The sequence below is a fragment of the Macrobrachium rosenbergii genome, chromosome 11 (genome assembly GCF_040412425.1).
Source record: "Macrobrachium rosenbergii isolate ZJJX-2024 chromosome 11, ASM4041242v1, whole genome shotgun sequence".
Lineage (NCBI taxonomy): Eukaryota > Metazoa > Arthropoda > Malacostraca > Decapoda > Palaemonidae > Macrobrachium > Macrobrachium rosenbergii.
In genome coordinates this window covers 52,536,728-52,555,474 of record NC_089751.1, presented here as the reverse complement: position 1 = coordinate 52,555,474, position 18,747 = coordinate 52,536,728, and the positions used below count along the sequence as shown (strand labels likewise).

General features: G+C 37.9%; 1 protein-coding gene and 1 long non-coding RNA gene across 2 annotated transcripts; one reads left to right on the top strand and one right to left on the bottom strand.

Moving 5' to 3' along the window:
• Positions 1-1,510: 1,510 nt before the first annotated feature.
• On the bottom strand, positions 1,511-3,874 carry LOC136843591 (uncharacterized). Its single transcript, XR_010854599.1, has 4 exons — positions 3,717-3,874; positions 3,415-3,565; positions 2,796-2,920; positions 1,511-1,730 (listed from the first exon to the last, which is right to left on the bottom strand). It is a non-coding gene; the product is annotated as an uncharacterized lncRNA (long non-coding RNA).
• Positions 3,875-10,603: 6,729 nt separating this feature from the next.
• LOC136843538 (uncharacterized) lies at positions 10,604-18,420 on the top strand. Its single transcript, XM_067112071.1, has 4 exons — positions 10,604-10,773; positions 16,305-16,721; positions 16,819-17,929; positions 17,971-18,420. Exons 1-4 carry the CDS (start codon positions 10,604-10,606, stop codon positions 18,418-18,420), a joined length of 2,148 nt encoding a protein of 715 aa, XP_066968172.1.
• The last annotated feature ends 327 nt before the right edge of the window (positions 18,421-18,747 follow it).

Here is an 18,747-nt window from a genome sequence, read left to right as displayed (position 1 = left end):
GAAAATGATTATGAAAAGAGGTACAGTAAAAGGAATGGAAGGGGTTGCAGCTAGGTGCCGAAGGGACGCCGCAAAGAACCTTTAGTAGTGCCTACAGTACACCCCGTGAGGTGCACTGACAGCTCTACCCCCGTACGGGGGCGTATTTTCAAATTAGAAAAACCAAATGTTCGATTAATTATTACCTGTTAGGTCGGGCAGTGCCCGCTAGTGTGGACAGGACCTTAGACATACCTGTTTGCTATGACTGATTTAATTAGTTTCCCTTCAACGTAGTCATCTCTTATTTTAACTATCTCGTTAACAATATACCTCGTGACGCCCCACAATTACGCAATCTGATGTAATGATAGCGCTGTTTGTTGTCGAAGACAATAGTACGACCTATTACATTCTGAATCCAGCCAACAACAGGTCGTTACATTGACAAACGCCACTTCAGTATTCCCAGTTTACTCTATTAGTTTTCAAGAAAAGTTATGTTCGAACTAAAGTCTACCACCTGTGTTTTATCTAGGTGAAATATATTGTACATATAGGCTAAACTAAAAACTAATCCTGCAGTCTTTACTCAGCCATATTGTAAGCTATCCCCAGTTGTTTAGTTAATTACACAAGTCAAGCCAAACCTTCCTATTTTGATTATTTTCGTTATACGGTAGATACTGCTCACCCACTTTCTGCCTTCGTAAGATAGTCTTAATTATGGACAGTAACAAGAGGACTGATTACAGCTTGGCAATGTAAAGCTCTTGCAATTAGCCTTATCCAAATCTACTGAGTGCATCCACATCACCGCATTATGTTCAAGCTATCACCACTCACACCATCTTTCAACTTTAGACCTAGTCTTCAAAATTCTTCCTCTGTTCTACCTTCAAAAGAAATTACTGCTGGAACTTCAGTAATTTTGATTGAACATTGAAAGGATTACTTCCAATTACTATTCCATACACACTCAACCACTAAAATGGCGACTATCTCCTACCTTTTTGACATTCATATACTGTTTGCTTATTGCAATTTTCCCAATCCCCATTCGAGCTTGTGTGTAGTTTTAGAGAACTTTGAATGCTTCAGTAGTTATTCAATACATCATGTTACTTTGCCACTAAAATAGTTACTAGATCATATCCTTTTGACTATATGATACTGTCTACTTATTGCAATTTTCTCAATATTCAGGTCTTACTTGTGGTTGTTAGTTCACCACAGTATAAACCATACTACAACCAGCAGTCTAAATACCTTAAAAGTTCAGTTTCACTAACTTCTCAGTCTTAAAAGTACTTTGTATAGCAGCCTTTTTAGGCCTTCCCAAATTGCAAACACTAACTTCAAGCAGCTTTAAGAATTTTTCCCCATCTTTATCATTAGAAAAATTGTATCGAGTACTGTATCGCGTACTTAAGAGCCATTTTAGGCCTTCCCAAAATGGCATGTAACAACCAAGTCGAATCTTTATTTTCAACCAACCAAACAAACCAAAGAGGATAAATATAATTTACCATTATTTTAAAAGCATAATTTCATTGTTAATCTCATCCAAGACTTTTTATCAGGGAAATCAATGAAATCATTAGAAGCCTAGCGCCATCCCAACTGCCAAGTTTTCGGCCGTAGGGTCAATACTTAATTTGTTTCTTCCTGTCCAGGAAACGCAAACCATCCAAGGAGAGTATTTATGTCACTCGTAATAATCAGGCCACACCAGTTCAGCTTCAAAGAACCTGAAGTAGAGAGGAGCGTAATGCTTAGTTTGGAGCAAAAAAGATACAAAACCCACATAATTTGCCTATTATTTTAACACGAACCTCTAACAATTTTATAAAGTGTGAGGGGCCTGATTTGGAAAATTAGGTGTCAGGCAAAATTTTACTGACTGACTGAGGCAAAATTTTACTGACTGACTGAGGCAAAATTTTACTGACTGACTGGAGGCAAAATTTTACTGACTGACTGAGGCAAAATTTTACTGACTGACTAAGGCAAAATTTTACTGACTGACTAAGGCAAAATTTTACTGACTGACTAAGGCAAAAATTTTACTGACTGACTAAGGCAAAATTTTACTGACTGACTAAGGCAAAATTTTACTGACTGACTAAGGCAAAATTTTACTGACTGACTAAGGCAAAATTTTACTGACTGACTAAGGCAAAATTTTACTGACTGACTAAGGCAAAATTTTACTGACTGACTAAGGCAAAATTTTACTGACTGACTAAGGCAAAATTTTACTGACTGACTAAGGCAAAATATTACTGACTGACTAAGGCAAAATATTACTGACTGACTAAAGCAAAATATTACTGACTGACTAAAGCAAAATATTACTGACTGACTAAAGCAAAATATTACTGACTGACTAAAGCAAAATATTACTGACTGACTAAAGCAAAATATTACTGACTGACTAAAGCAAAATATAACTGACTGACTAAAGCAAAATATAACTGACTGACTAAAGCAAAATATAACTGACTGACTAAAGCAAAATATAACTGACTGACTGAAGCAAAATATAACTGACTGACTGAAGCAAAATATAACTGACTGACTAAAGCAAAATATAACTGACTGACTAAAGCAAAATATAACTGACTGACTAAAGCAAAATATAACTGACTGACTGAGGCAAAATATAACTGACTGACTGAGGCAAAATATAACTGACTGACTGAGGCAAAATATAACTGACTGACTAAGGCAAAATATTACCGAGGCAAACAAACTTCCCTTTAAATAATAATTCAAAAGCAACTATGCGTACATAAGAAAAAGGACTTTATTACCTTTCAGAAAAGTAGGATAACGACAGTTTCATTCCATTGTTTTAGTTCGTCAGACAACCACTGAAGAGATTCGCTGTTCAAAATGATCCAAGCCACACAAGCCACATCACTTTCTAGGGTTTCGCCTGAAATAAAACAAAGGCTGCAAAAACGTCTGCCAGTACATTCTATCAACAAATCTTAATGTAGACTACGATGGAAAATGAATTCTTACGTCGATAAAAACTGCTAAGTTACAATAAAGTATAAAGATAGCGGTCCAAGATTGGAAGTAATTCCCTGGAACTTGGATAAATAAGGATTTCAGTGTCTTAAACCGACTCAAATTTAATGGAAAATAACGGAAATTGTGAATTCTTACGTTATAACTACTTCGTTACAATATCAAGTACTAAGAATGCAAGCATAAAAACTTAATTGACTGGAATTTGCTTTTATTTAAATCTTAATTTGCTCAAAATCTAAGAAACTACTTTAACTCCCAGGAACTAATTATGGCAGGACTTCCGTCCTACCATAACCAGTTAAAAGGAGTCCCTCCACCCCTTAGGGGGAACCGCCCCGCAAGGGGTGGAGGATAAAAAAAAAAATTTGCTAATAGAAGGCATAAAGTACTCACCGTTTCCTTCTATCTTCTCTATTTACCTATCCTCTTGAGAGGTGAAGCAGGGTAAAAGATGCCATCGTTCGAACAGACTGTCGAAATTCGGTGGTTCGTATACCATCACTATATGTACCGTCGTCACCCGAGTAGGCATGAACACAGTCACCTGAAATAGAATTCATTCAATCAACTACGCTCTATTATACACCTTAGCGTAAACGCAGATTAACACCAAATTGGTGGATATTAAATTTGAAAGTCAAAAATTAAGTAAAATTCCTATAAACGATAAAAGTTAACCAAAAATCAGGACTAACCAACGAACTCGCAAAATCTCAAGAGATCTGAGAGTGAAGAAAAATCCACTGGATCTGAACGCAATCGATAAACTCGCACCGAAAATAAAACTGTCACTTGGATAATGATAATAATAAGACGTATGCCGGTCGACGAAGGAATAATGACTCGAGTTATTCAGACTACTTCCGAGGAAGGTGGGTGACATAATACCAAGGACGATCAGCGCCTGTGGCAACTGCCAAGGACGCTCGTTAACCCAGGAACAGTCAGCAAGTCGCTTTGTGGCGAGAATTAGGCAAAAATGTTTTCCATTTTTTCAGATTTTCAGCTTAAGTATTTCCCGTTTTTTCAGAGTTTCAGCTTAAGTATTTCCCGTTTTTTCAGAGTTTCAGCTTAATTATTTTCCGGTTTTTATCGATTTTCTTTGATCGACATTCCATTAATTCTTTATAAAACATTTATAAAGAGCGGAAGTCATTAAACGCCCGTGTTATACGGGTATGTGTGTGTATATGTAATGACTTTTGTCACTAACATACACATCAGTTTGTTATACTCACAAATATTAAGCCACAATCAGCACTTAATATCGTGCATGGATATATATATATATATATAATATATATATATATATATATATATATATATATATATATATATATATATATATATATATATATATATGTGTGTGTGTGTGTGTGTGTGTGTGTGTGTGTGTGTGTGTATATATGTGTGTATATATATATTATATATATATATATATATATATATATATATATATATATATATATATATATATATATATATATATATATTGACACTTGATTAAACAATAAACATTAAATTTTCTAGGCCTTCCTTTCTTGCTCGTTCCAAATATTCCCAAATTAAACATTCTCTCTACATGCCCACTAGTGATTCTGGTAACAGTAGTACATTTGGAAATATAACGACAATAATAATGTTTGACAGGCTTTATAATGTATAGTGCAATCATAAGTGAAAAAAAAAAATATGTTACAAATTTTTTATACGGTAGATTTTTCATTATTATTTTAGATTTTTCATTATTGTTTTTCTTGGAGACTTAATTTTCCAGTGATTATCATTTCACTGAATGCCTTGAGCATGGATGATTTACCGTACTGTAGGTTTCGTCATTCGAAAGCAGATTAACTTTGAGGCTTCCTACAATTGTCATCTAAATTACTTTTTCTATGGTCCATGAATACTTTGCTGAATTCTAAGATGTGCGGGTTCTTAGGAAGTCTGTTGTGATCAGCGTGAAATAACAAGAGAGTGAGAATTGTCTCTGCATTTCTGGTCAATATTCCAATACTGCACGCTACTTTCCCCAATGGATCCTTGCTCTGTTTATTAAATATACTCATCTTCCCCACCTTCATTCTAAGAGTTCGTCCTTCCCTCCACGCCCCCCGCCCCTTGCGTCTATGAGTAAAATTCCCTCCCAGATTTAAAGGAAAATAAAAAAAAAAAGGAGAAAGAGAAGTGGTGATTTTATTCTTTTGGGAATGATTTAGTGAGATAACTCAAACTGCTTCCTAGCGTCTCTTGTTAAGTGAATGACGAATATGATTAGAGAACTTTTAATTTTTCTCTATAGGGCTCGCGCCCCCCTTAGAAATTGCTGACGCCCCCAGGTTGAGAACCACTGTTCTAAAGTTTGCATGCACCTTATGCTACAGGGAAAAGCTGATTATATATTTGTTAACTACATCACGCAATTAAATAAAAAAAAAAAAACAAGCAAATGAAGACATAAATTCAAACAGAATCACAAAGACATTGGAAATTCCGAAACACACGTGGACCTGCTTGAATACGCTAAACAATTCAGACGATAACACACGTATCTTTTCACTCGACGAAGACAGCCTCCCTTCTTGTTATCGTATCTTTTCACTCGACGAAGGCAGCCTCCCTTCGTTATTCGAAGATTAGTGGACTCCAGGGGCCACAAAAGAATTGTAAATCCAGACCGGGAGCACATGCAGAAGCGATTACGCAACACGCCTCTCCTCTGTTCCGTCTCTCTCTCTTAAGTAAGAGAATTTGTGGGAAAGTGAGCCCTGGCTGGCGAACGTAAAACTCTCAACTCTCGTTGGAAAGGCGCATTCGTCTTTAATATAAAACACATTTTCCTTCTATCTCGTCTGCTTCTTCTTCTTCTTCTTCTTCTTCTTCTTCTTCTTCTTCTTCTTCCGCAGCATTGGAAAGACGCGAGGTTCCTTCTCGTGGCTTCATTTGCATCTCAAACATCGCGGATGCTGAGATGATGATTCGACTCCAAAATGAGTCTGCAGTTGATGCCTCTTTTCCCTGGATAATCTCGAATTATTCTTTCGTTCTTCTCGTTCGGTTGTGTTTTTGCCTGGAGATGCAGGCGAAATATTGTTGCCTGGGGTGGAATTATGCAGTTTCTATTTAAAAAGGTCGATCGTACATTTTGTGGAAAGGGAGTTTTAAATCTGAGGAGATAGACGTCGGTGTCTTAAAGATCCAGTGCAAATATGTAATGCACTTAAGTTCAACAAGAATAATAACAATTGCTTATTGAATAGGAATATCTGCAACATGGTCCTAAATACAAACAAGTAAAAAATGCGCCGAAGTTTCTTCAGGGCGATCGAGTTTTTTGTGCAGCCGCTGCAGCGTATAACCAAGGCCACCGAAAATAGATCCATCTTTCGGTGGTCTCGGTATAATGCTGTATGAGCAGCGGCCCATGAAACTTTAACTACGGCCCGGTGGTGGCCTATCCTATATCGTTGTCAGGAGCACGATTATGGCTAACTTTAACCTTAAATAAAATAGAAACTACTGAGGCTAGAGGGCTGCAATTTGGTATGTTTGATGATTGAAGGGTGGATGATCAACATTCCAATTTGCAGCCCTCTAGCCTTAGTAGTTTTTAAGATCTGAAGGCGGACAGAAAAAGTGCGGACAGAAAAAATGCGGACGGAATAAAGTGCGGACGGACAAAGCCGGCACAATAGTTTCCTTTTACAGAAAACTAAAAAACTAAAATACTGCAATTGATTATCAAAATATCGAATGCATTTTACAGACCAAATTCCAACACATTAGTATAAGAAAGGCTGACAAGACTTAATAAACATGGCAACAATATTTTGTCTAATCGATTTCATCATTGACAATTTAAAACTTACAATAACATAAGATTTTTTGTGCTTCTTTTGGCTGTTTTTGTTCCCCCGTCTCTACAATAAGAAAGAGAATAAGCAAAAATTTGAACAAATCGATTAAGAACTTTATCATAACTCTCAATAATACAGAATAGTAAGAACAGCAGTAAGAGCGATTTGTAGAAAACAGCGCTTCTCTGCTTAGTAATATAAGACATAAACAACACTTACTCAGGAATATGACTCCAGTAAAGTCATAACAGTGACAGGAAAAATATCCAGCACCTCATCACCAATTTTATCACAGCCTTTGCGAAGAAAGTTTCCACCAAAGCAGGTCGCTGAGGAGGTCTCATAATGCAAAGTTGCCGACTCTGAAAACTTAGAAAGGAAAAAGTACGTGAGGAAAAACTTACGCAAGCAACTGGTAAAAATTCTCTCATTACAGGCTTGATGCCACCAAGAGGGATTTCACATACATAGCTCCGTGGCCTCGAGACCCCAGCTCCTTTCTCTCTCTCTCTCTCTCTCTCTCTCTCTCTCTCTCTCTCTCTCTCTCTCTCTCTCTCAAATTCAAGTATATCTACGGCCGTGTTGTGATAGTGCATGTCTTCGGCGTTACGCATATTCGTTCAACATTAATTGCTCTACAGAAGATTTAATGGGAAAATATGCAAAAACTTCGCAAGCTTTGATTTGAAATGGTTGTAAAATTGATTAATACTACTACACACATCTCTCTCTCTCTCTCTCTCTCTCTCTCTCTCTCTCTCTCTCTCTCTCTCTCTATATATATATATATATATATATATATATATATATATATATATATATATATATATATATATATATATATATATATATATATATATGTGTGTGTGTGTGTGTGTGTGTAGGCTATATATATGTGTGTATATTATATATATATATATATATATATATATATATATATATATATATACTGTATATATATATATATATATACATAGATAGATAGATATATATCTGTGCATATATAAATATATATACATACATACATACACGTTACAGCATCCTTTAAGAAATTAATAAACAACTGGGCCGTGATATTATTTGTAGCTGGCAATAATCCCCGCAATCCATCCTAACATACTGTTATTGTTAAAGCTTTCACTGCGGAAGCCTCACGTCTTACTTAGTGCTTTTGCACTGCTTGTATATCTCTGCTAATGAAGAAAGTTGGGAGCGTAGCAGCTGATGGCGATGTTTATTCGTCCGATAAGTTAAAATCATAAGTCTTATGTTGCTACCGAAATTGAATTGAATTGAATATATAGAAATTGAATATAGGCTATGGAAATGATTTCCTCAAATCAGCTTCTCATTTTTCTCCGATTCTGATTGAGACGTAACGCTGTACAGCGTATAATCAAGGCCACCGAAAACAGGTCTATCTTTTCGGTGGTCTAGGTATAATGCTGTATGAGCCGCGGCCCATGAAACTTTAACCACGGCCCGGTGGTGGTCTATCCTATATCGTTGCCAGAGGCACGATTATGGCTAACTTTAACCTTAAATAAAATAAAAACTACTGAGGCTGGAGGGCTGCAATTTGGTATGTTTGATGATTGGAGGGTGGATGATCAACACACCAATTTGCAGTCCTCTAGCCTTAGCAGTTTTTAAGACCTGAGGGCGGAGAGAAAAAGTGCGGAAAACTAAAAATTCATATGGACTAACGATTCTATACTCATAGACATTTAAGTAAATTTGAAAAAAAAAAAAAAAAAAAACATTCAAAGGTCTTTAAACATCATGATTAAAAGGGGATTATCTTAATCCTACATCAAAGTTATTTAGATATTTATACGTGTATTAAAAAGGCGAATAATTAGCTTTTATCCGACTTAAAAATTGCTGATGTGCGCTTTACGTAATATATATATATATATATATATATATATATATATATATATATATATATATATATATATATATATATATATATATATATATATATATATATTTTTTTTATTATTTTTTTTTATTTTACGGCGGTACAAAAGCATGTGTAAAATATTTCAGGAGTTTTGAAAGTAGGAGACAAAGCTTCATACTCAGAGCAAACGCAAAGTATATATAGTATTTAGGCCAAAGGCTAAGTGCTGGGACCTAAGAGGTCATTCAGCGCTGAAACGGAAATTGACAGTAAAAGGTTTGAAAGGCGTAATGGGAGGAAAACCTCAAATCAGTTGCACGATGAATCAAACGTTAGGAGAGGTTGGAAAGTAAGATGGACGAAAGAGAGAATATGAACGGAGGTACAGTCGTAGGAACGAAAGGGGTTGCAGCTATGAACCGAAGGGACGCTGCAAAGAACCTTAAGCAATGCCTACAGTACACCGCATGAGGTGCACTGACGGCATGCCCCCCTACGGGGAGTAAACACACGCTGGGAACAAAAGTCGCTGAAAATTGTGGTTAAAAATAATGACGAACAAGTTATGATGGATTATCTTACAAAGTCCGCTGAATGAGTGTCGTGTCGCTTCAGCTTTGATTTCGAACTAACTCTCTGTTATGTTGGACAGCGTTTTTATTAGTTTTCTGTAAAAGAAAACTATTGTGCCGGCTTTGTCTGTCCGTCCGCACTTAATTCTGTCCGCTCTTTTTTTGTCCGCCTTCAGATCTTAAAAAACTACCGAGGATAGAGGGATGCAAATTGGTATGTGGATCATCCACCCTCCAATTATCAAACATAGCAAATTGCAGCCCTCTAGCCTCAGTAGCTTTTATTTTATTTAAGGTTAAAGTTAACCATAATCGTGCTTCTGGCAACGATATAGGGTAAGCCACCACCGGACCGCGGTTAAGGTTTCATGGGCCGTGGCTCTTACAGCATTATACCGAGGCCACTGAAAGATAGATCTATTTTCGGAGGCCTTGATTATACGCTGTAGCGGCTGTACAGAAAACTCGATTGCGTCGAAGAAACTTCTTCGTGTTTTTTACTTGTTTTGTTACTGACGGAAATGGTGCATCAGAATCCTGTGTTTCTAAAGTGAAGAAATGTTCTTCATGCAACTGAATGACCGAATTATGCCTTTTTCGATTTAGGTCAAAATTATCTACATATCTGCAACAGGCATGAAAGAAAATGGCATCACACGAAAGCCATAGATAATAAAAAGCAAGATTAGAAATAAGAATTAAGGCCGCAGGAACGGATACGGATGAGTTCATCTAGAACAATGGTTCTCAAACGGGGGGTAATTAACCCCGTGGGGGTAACAAAGCCGTTTCAGGGGGGTAACGAGGCACTTTCTGAAAGTAATAGTAATAGTTCTTTGGAGTATAATTCAGTAAATTTTTAAATAAAAATAATACATAAATGAGTAAGTAAATGAAATAACTAACAAATAATACAGAGGTAATTAGATTAATTTTTATCCTAATTATGCAAGTTATACCCCCAACACTCGTTTCATAATATAAAGTTCAAATTACATCTGAAGAGGAATGGGGTAGGGGTAACGGTGACCTATCACACCGCTGACGGTGGTTACGATACCAAAAAATTTGAGAACCACTGATCTAGAATGGCTGCTGGAGATACGTTCGGCTGGTCATGTTCCTACTTCTATAACGCCAGTAGGGACCCGTACCCCCAAAATAGAATCTTAATGGTAGTCAAATTCTGCGATAGCGTCTTACCTCAATTTTTGTTATCTCATCTGACGATTGGGGATATTGGAAACATGATAAAAACGTGTAAGATACGTGGAATTCAGATGAAAGCAGTGTGGAAAAAGACTCGCTCTTGGTCAGGTATCCCATCATTCCTTAAGTGCTGGGTTGCCCTCGTCTACAAACTAGATACCGCTGTGGGTTCTAGACCCGTCGAGATACCCGTCCACATCTCGATTTCGTACGAAGGGATACACGAGCACTGGTATTAAAACAGGCGCGTGCGCTGCACTCATCAGCTGAATTTGCAGCACAGCATACTGGTGAAAATTTAATGGTAAATCCACTCTGGCCTCATCCGTACCTGGATATTATTCATGAGTTATTGACTACCCGTTAATCCAGTCGGAAGATAGACTTTGAATGCACACAACCATAGCTCAATCAAGCAACAGGATAGTGGAACGGCGTTGTCGACGGAAAACAAGGATAAAATAGAAAATGAAAACTAGTTTCATTACATATAGAGGAGTAGTGAACCTAAAGGCAATTGGTATGTTGAATTAGAACAGCAATAGCAATGTAGATTATTCATGCTGCTAAAACTTAACATATTTGCTCAAATGTTTTGCAAGAATTATTATTATTATTATTATTATTATTATTATTATTATTATTTTTCAGAAGATGAACCCTATTCAAATGGAAAAATCCCACAGGGGCCATTGACCCGAAATTCAGGCTGCTAAAGAATGTGATATTCATTACAAAGAAGTGACAGAAGGTGATAGGGAATTCTGAAAAAAAGAGATCAGTTATTAGAAAAAAAACTAATTAACAAATTATGAAATAAATAGATAAAAATGTAATTAAAATACAAGAATTGTTTTAGGGTAGTAATGCATTACATCTTTTCTTGAAGTTTTTGAGGATCCAATTGCACAATTGAATAAAAAGATATGAATAAAAAAAATTGAAATGGGGGTTTCCTTTCGAGTCCATAAAAGAAAGGACGCGGTAGTTTCAATTTGGTATTATTAACATTTCACTTCTCTAAATTTCTATTTCTATTAAAACGGTTATTTTCCCGACGTGTATAAAGATTACGCAGTCATCAGGAAAACTGGTACACGGTAACACATATTCACAAAGTATTGGAACAAGGTTAAAGAATATTTAAAAAAAAAAAAAGACAGATAATCAACGAACGAAGCAGATGTATAATATTTTGAGGGGAGAGGTGAATGGGTTTTTGACAAATCTCGTTTTTTTATTAAACAGCTGAGTCACAACATTGCTTCTTTCCTAATGACGAATGGAATTGAATGAATATAAGATTTAGGCCTAAGGCTGAACGCTGGGACCTATGAGGTCATTCAGCGCTACAAGGAAAACTGAGAATAAAAATTTTGAAAAGTTAAACAGGAGGAAAACCTCGCAGTTGCACCATGAAACGATTGCTAGGAGATGATGAAAAGTAAGATTGAAGAAAGAGAATATGAGTGGATTTGGAGTGAAAGGAATGAAAGGGGTTGCAGCTAGGGTCGAAGGGATGCTGCAAAGAACCTTATCAAGTAATGCCTACAGTGCACAGCGTGAGGAGCACTGACGTCACTACTCCCTTACGGGGACGATGGTGATGATGACTGATTGTTCAGTATCATTTAGTAAAAACCAGACCACTGAGCTGATTAATAGCTCTCCTAGGGATGGCCCGAAGGATTAGACTTATTTTACGTGGCTAAGAACCAATTGGTTACTTAGCAACGGGACCTACAGCTTATTGTGGAATCCGAACCACAGTATAGCGAGAAATGAATTTCTATCACCAGAAATAAATTCCTCTGACTCTTCATCAGCCGGCCGCGGGAATTGAACTCCGGCCCATCGAATGACGGTCCGAAGCTCAACCGACTCAGCCAAAGAAGGGCCTATTTTAAAAATATAATATACTGAAAAAGAAACATTACTTACAGCGAGTAGTGAGTGGAAATTATGAAAACAAAATAAGCAACACAACTGAAATACTGATATTCTGTATATATCTTTCCTTTTCAGATGACACTCATCCCGAATAGATACAGATACAAAAGAATTACAACGAAATTCGTAAATGTCTTTGCGAATCAGTTCCTGTCGTTTAGGGATTGGGAGACATGAGTTTTATGCGATGCCAAATTGTGTGGATTTTAATTGGCTGATTCTGACCAATCAGTGAAGGCTTAAAGAATATAGCCACAAATTAATCTGTTCAAACGCAACAGATTTATCAACTTCCACTGACCTCTACTAATACCACTGCTATTATATTGATATTATTGGAAAAATAAAGTCCACAGTAGTATGTATGTAGTATGTTGCTATATACAGGGAGCTTTCGCCAACTGGTCAAGTTGGCTAAAGCTTCCTGTATATAGCAATATACTACAATATACTACTGTGGACTTTATTTTTCCATTTAAGATCACGAGAAAGTGATGATATCAAATAATATTGATATTATGCATTGATACTTTTCAGTAATAGTATCAATATCATTTCGTATCAGTCGTTATGCAGTAAATTCGCAACGACACAATATTCTCTATAATTATACTGCTGAAGAATTGGGTGAGCCCTAGGTCACGAGAGGGCAATGCCTTCAGAAAGCAGTGAAATTTTGTGGGATTTGATGAAGCAGAGTAATTAGAGGTCGTAAATTCGAAGTGATATTGTTATAGCAACCTCATTAAGTGATTTTTTCTGTGGAATGGCAACACGCGCCGTTCGTAACTTGCAACGAGGGGTTGGAGTGTGGATACTGGCGAGGTTTTGAGGTCGGTGGCACTAGGTGGCAGTTTGGCGCAGAGGGGGTGGCGGTTTGCAGCAAGCAGCATTTTCCTACAACAGTGAGGCACTTCTAAATGCGAAAATATTTTCGTATTGTGTGTGTGTGTGTGTGTGAGAGAGAGAGAGAGAGAGAGAGAGAGAGAGAGAGAGAGAGAGAGAGAGAGAGAGAGAGAGAGAGAGAGAGACAAAAATGAAAACATTTCCGGATTGAGAGAGAGAGAGAGAGAGAGAGAGAGAGAGAGAGAGAGAGAGAGAGAGAGAGGAACTCCCAAAAACGAAACTATTTTCCTATTGAGAGAGAGAGAGAGAGAGAGGTGCTCTCAAGAGCGAAGATATTTTCCTATTGAGAGAGAGAGAGAGAGAGAGAGAGAGAGAGAGAGAGAGAGAGAGATATCTCGGGCTTCCTGAATCACAATTTCCCGTTTTCTTTCCCTGACTAAAATCCTCCTATTTAAAAAAAAAAAATCCAGCAATATAGCAACATAATTTCATTTTCCCCTGAAAACCATCTGTGTCCTGAATTCCATCGTTTACATGCTATCAGAATCCCTTCTTCAGAAATTCCTGACTTAGTTTTATCAAGAAAATAAAAATAAGGAAACACAATACTAGACTGATTGACGCAATCAATCTATTGAATTACGAATCAAAGATAAATCTCTTAAGAACAGGGAAGCCCAATCTTAACCGATATTAAATCGCCCAAGGCACTTCTGCTTTCTAGAACTAAGTAATAGTCTTCTTCTTCTTCTTCTTCTTCAAGACAAGTGCTTCTTCAGCTTCGTTACTCCTTGGGTCCCACGACACATCTGAATTATCGTTTTAAAAGACGAGAGTTCAGAAAACTCTAATCCACCGGTTTTCCAACGCTGACCTTTTTCACCAACTTCAGACAGTTTTATTATTCATATATTTCTCCCCTTCTTTCCTCATACCTATTTTAAGCACTTCAAACCCTTGGTTCTACAGATTCCACCCTCTCCCTTCTATAGGAAAAAAGTACATATGTGTGTTTCCTTGGTAAAAGAAGAATCAATTAAGAGATTAAGTGCCATAACAAAAATGAAATGATTCTTTTGTGTAACAGCATTCAGTTGAGGGTATTTGCATTAAAGCAGAACTACTGATTTTGGTCAATGCATTGGAGATCTCTGAAGGATCAAGTTCTTTGTAAATTCCTCTCTTTATAAAGGCATTAAAGGCCTACTTGATGCCTTTGTATAAAATATAGATTTTTACAAGTTACCGTAAGCTTTGACTGCGGTGTTTGTTTGACCATGTTATACACACGTATGCTTTCAACGAGAAGAAAAGTATTTTCTGAAATTCCGTTTCAAAATATTCTCTATAACTGCTTCGTAAAGAATATACAACGGGATATTCCGAGGCCTATTCATTTGATACAGAGGACAACTGACCAATTTGATTTTATCTACTAATCATTGCCTTCGTTATACTTGAGGACATACTCTCGAGTGTATTTTTCAATTCTGATATGTGTAGATGTACGTGAAAATACTACGGATTTTATAATAGTGTACGGTGATACTAATCCCTGCAAAAAATGATAATCGACTAGTATAGCAATGTTTATTAATTTTTCCCCAACATCTAACTCGACATATCTTTACATATACCTTCGTTAATCCACGGAATAGTTCCCAGACGGTCATGTGTTTGAGAATCCTCGGGCAATATTTCCTGAATATCAAAGGTGACGCGGTCCCTCATTCTCACCTCGAGGCACTGAATCCCCGCGTCTTCTATTCGGGAATAAATCGCTGCTTTTCATTGCTCATCCATTCGAAATGACTCTCTCTTGTTATGGGCCAGGATGAACCTGGGCTTGAAATATGACGGGGGATAATCTCACTTACATTTCCAATTGAACGCGAGCAATATTCTTCGAAGCATTTTCGCTTCGTCTCTCGATTATTCCAGAAGATCGAGCGTCATGTCACGACGAGATGAGATAATGTACAGAGGCACTTCATGAAACGCTCAAATGTCCTGAGATCAGATATCTTTGTTCAAAAAGATATGTCCTCTATTATTATTATTATTATTATTATTATTATTATTATTATTATTATTACCAAGAAATTCAGTCTCCTGAAAAACAATCGGCCTAATGAAAGTCCACAATTATATGGTAAATATATTACATTATAGTACATATATTACATAATATATTTACTATATAATTGTGGATTTTCATTACATTACACATTATTATTATTATTATTATTATTATTATTATTATTATTATTATTATTATTATTATTATTCAGAAAATGAACCTTATTCATATGGAACAACCCGCAGGTGCCATCGACTTTCAAAGAATATGGTGTTCACTAGAAAGAAGTAACAGGAGGTAGTGGGAAATACAGAAAAAAAGAGATCACTTATTGAAAAAGAAAAAATAAACTAACAAATTAATAAATACATAGAATAAAATGTAAGTTAATAAAATGCAAGAATTGTATTAGGGGAGTAATGCATTGCATCTTCTACTACACAACAATTCTATCAGGGCCCAGCACACGATCAGATGTAAGATTCACAAGTGGTTCTCCGTGACTCAAAGGCCAATGTTACTTTGTTTGTATAACCGATTGTTTAAAGTTGCTGTACATTATATCAAGTGCGGTAAGATGCAAGAAAAGTCGTATATAATTTATTGAAGGCACATATGCGCGTCCTGCATCTTTAAAAATGTAATTTTGGTAATGTATCTGGTCTTTCTCGTATTTTATGCACGGCAATCCATTTGTGCATTGCAGATGCTAATCCATATAGGTTGAATCGTTTGAAGTTAATGTTGTTGCTCTGCTGAATGCTAGATGAGAGTTTGGGAGCATGTGCCAACCACGAGAGCCAATCCTGTATTTATACGAGAATGATGAGTCATTAATCCTACGGGGAATCTGATGGGACTAGGCAAGCAGAAGATGGGAAGGAATCCGATGGGACTAAACAAGCAAAAGATGGGGAGGAATCTGATGTGACTAAACAAGCAGAAGATGGGAAGGAGTCTGATGGGACTAGACAAGTAGAAGACGGGAAGGAATCTGATGGGACTAAACAAGCAGAAGATGGGGAGGAATCTGATGGGACTAAACAAGCAGAAGATGGGGAGGAATCTGATGGGACTAGGCAAGCAGCAGATGGGAAGGAATCTGATGGGACTAAACAAGCAAAAGATGGGGAGGAATCTGATGGGACTAAACAAGTAGAAGATGGGAAGGAGTCTGATGGGACTAGACAAGCAGAAGATGGGAAGGAATCTGATGGGACTAAACAAGCAGAAGATGGGGAGGAATCTGTTGGGACTAGACAAGCAGAAGATGGGAAGGAGTCTGATGGGACTTGATGGGACTAGACAGGCAGCAGATGGGAAGGAATCTGATGGGACTAGACAAGCAGAAGATGGGAAGGAGTCTCATGGGACTAGACAAGCAGAAGATGGGGAGGAATCTGATGGGGCTAGACAAGCAGAAGATGGGGAGGAATCTGATGGGACTAGACAAGCAGAAGATGGGGAGGAATCTGATGGGGCTAGACAAGCAGAAGATGGGGAGGAATCTGATGGGACTAGACAAGCAGAAGATGGGGAGGAATCTGATGGGACTAGACAAGAAGAAGATGGGGAGGAATCTGATGGGGCTAGACAAGCAGAAGATGGGGAGGAGTCTCATGGGACTAGACAAGCAGAAGATGGGGAGGAATCTGATGGGGCTAGACAAGCAGAAGATGGGGAGGAATCTGATGGGACTAGACAAGCAGAAGATGGGAAGGAGTCTCATGGGACTAGACAAGCAGAAGATGGGGAGGAATCTGATGGGGCTAGACAAGCAGAAGATGGGGAGGAATCTGATGGGACTAGACAAGCAGAAGATGGGGAGGAATCTGATGGGGCTAGACAAGCAGAAGATGGGGAGGAATCTGATGGGACTAGACAAGCAGAAGATGGGGAGGAATCTGATGGGGCTAGACAAGCAGAAGATGGGGAGGAATCTGATGGGACTAGACAAGCAGAAGATGGGGAGGAATCTGATGGGACTAGACAAGCAGAAGATGGGGAGGAATCTGATGGGGCTAGACAAGCAGAAGATGGGGAGGAATCTGATGGGGCTAGACAAGCAGAAGATGGGGAGGAATCTGATGGGACTAGACAAGCAGAAGATGGGGAGGAATCTGATGGGACTAGACAAGAAGAAGATGGGGAGGAATCTGATGGGGCTAGACAAGCAGAAGATGGGGAGGAGTCTCATGGGACTAGACAAGCAGAAGATGGGGAGGAATCTGATGGGGCTAGACAAGCAGAAGATGGGGAGGAATCTGATGGGACTAGACAAGCAGAAGATGGGAAGGAGTCTCATGGGACTAGACAAGCAGAAGATGGGGAGGAATCTGATGGGGCTAGACAAGCAGAAGATGGGGAGGAATCTGATGGGACTAGACAAGAAGAAGATGGGGAGGAATCTGATGGGGCTAGACAAGCAGAAGATGGGGAGGAATCTGATGGGACTAGACAAGCAGAAGATGGGGAGGAATCTGATGGGGCTAGACAAGCAGAAGATGGGGAGGAATCTGATGGGACTAGACAAGCAGAAGATGGGGAGAATCTGATGGGACTAGACAAGCAGAAGATGGGGAGGAATCTGATGGGGCTAGACAAGCAGAAGATGGGGAGGAATCTGATGGGACTAGACAAGCAGAAGATGGGGAGGAATCTGATGGGGCTAGACAAGCAGAAGATGGGGAGGAATCTGATGGGACTAGACAAGCAGAAGATGGGGAGGAATCTGATGGGGCTAGACAAGCAGAAGATGGGGAGGAATCTGATGGGGCTAGACAAGCAGAAGATGGGGAGGAATCTGATGGGACTAGACAAGCAGAAGATGGGGAGGAATCTGATGGGACTAGACAAGAAGAAGATGGGGAGGAATCTGATGGGGCTAGACAAGCAGAAGATGGGGGCGGGGGGAATCTGATGGGACTAAGCAAGCAGAAGATGGGAAGCGCATTCGTGTATGTATCAAATCATCGATGATTCAAAAAATTCTAAATAGTCTTGATGCTTTTCCATTCTCCAGTGCACTGCAACCTTCATTGCGTTTTCATAAATGCATAAAGCGATCTGCAGTGCAATTTTACAAATTCTAGTATAGTTCATATATATACAGTATATATGTATATATATACGTATATAAATACATACATATATATATATATATACATATATATGTATATATATACACACACACACACACACATATATATATATATATATATATATATATATATATATATATATATATATATACATACATACATACATACATACATACATACACAAATTCACATACACACACATATC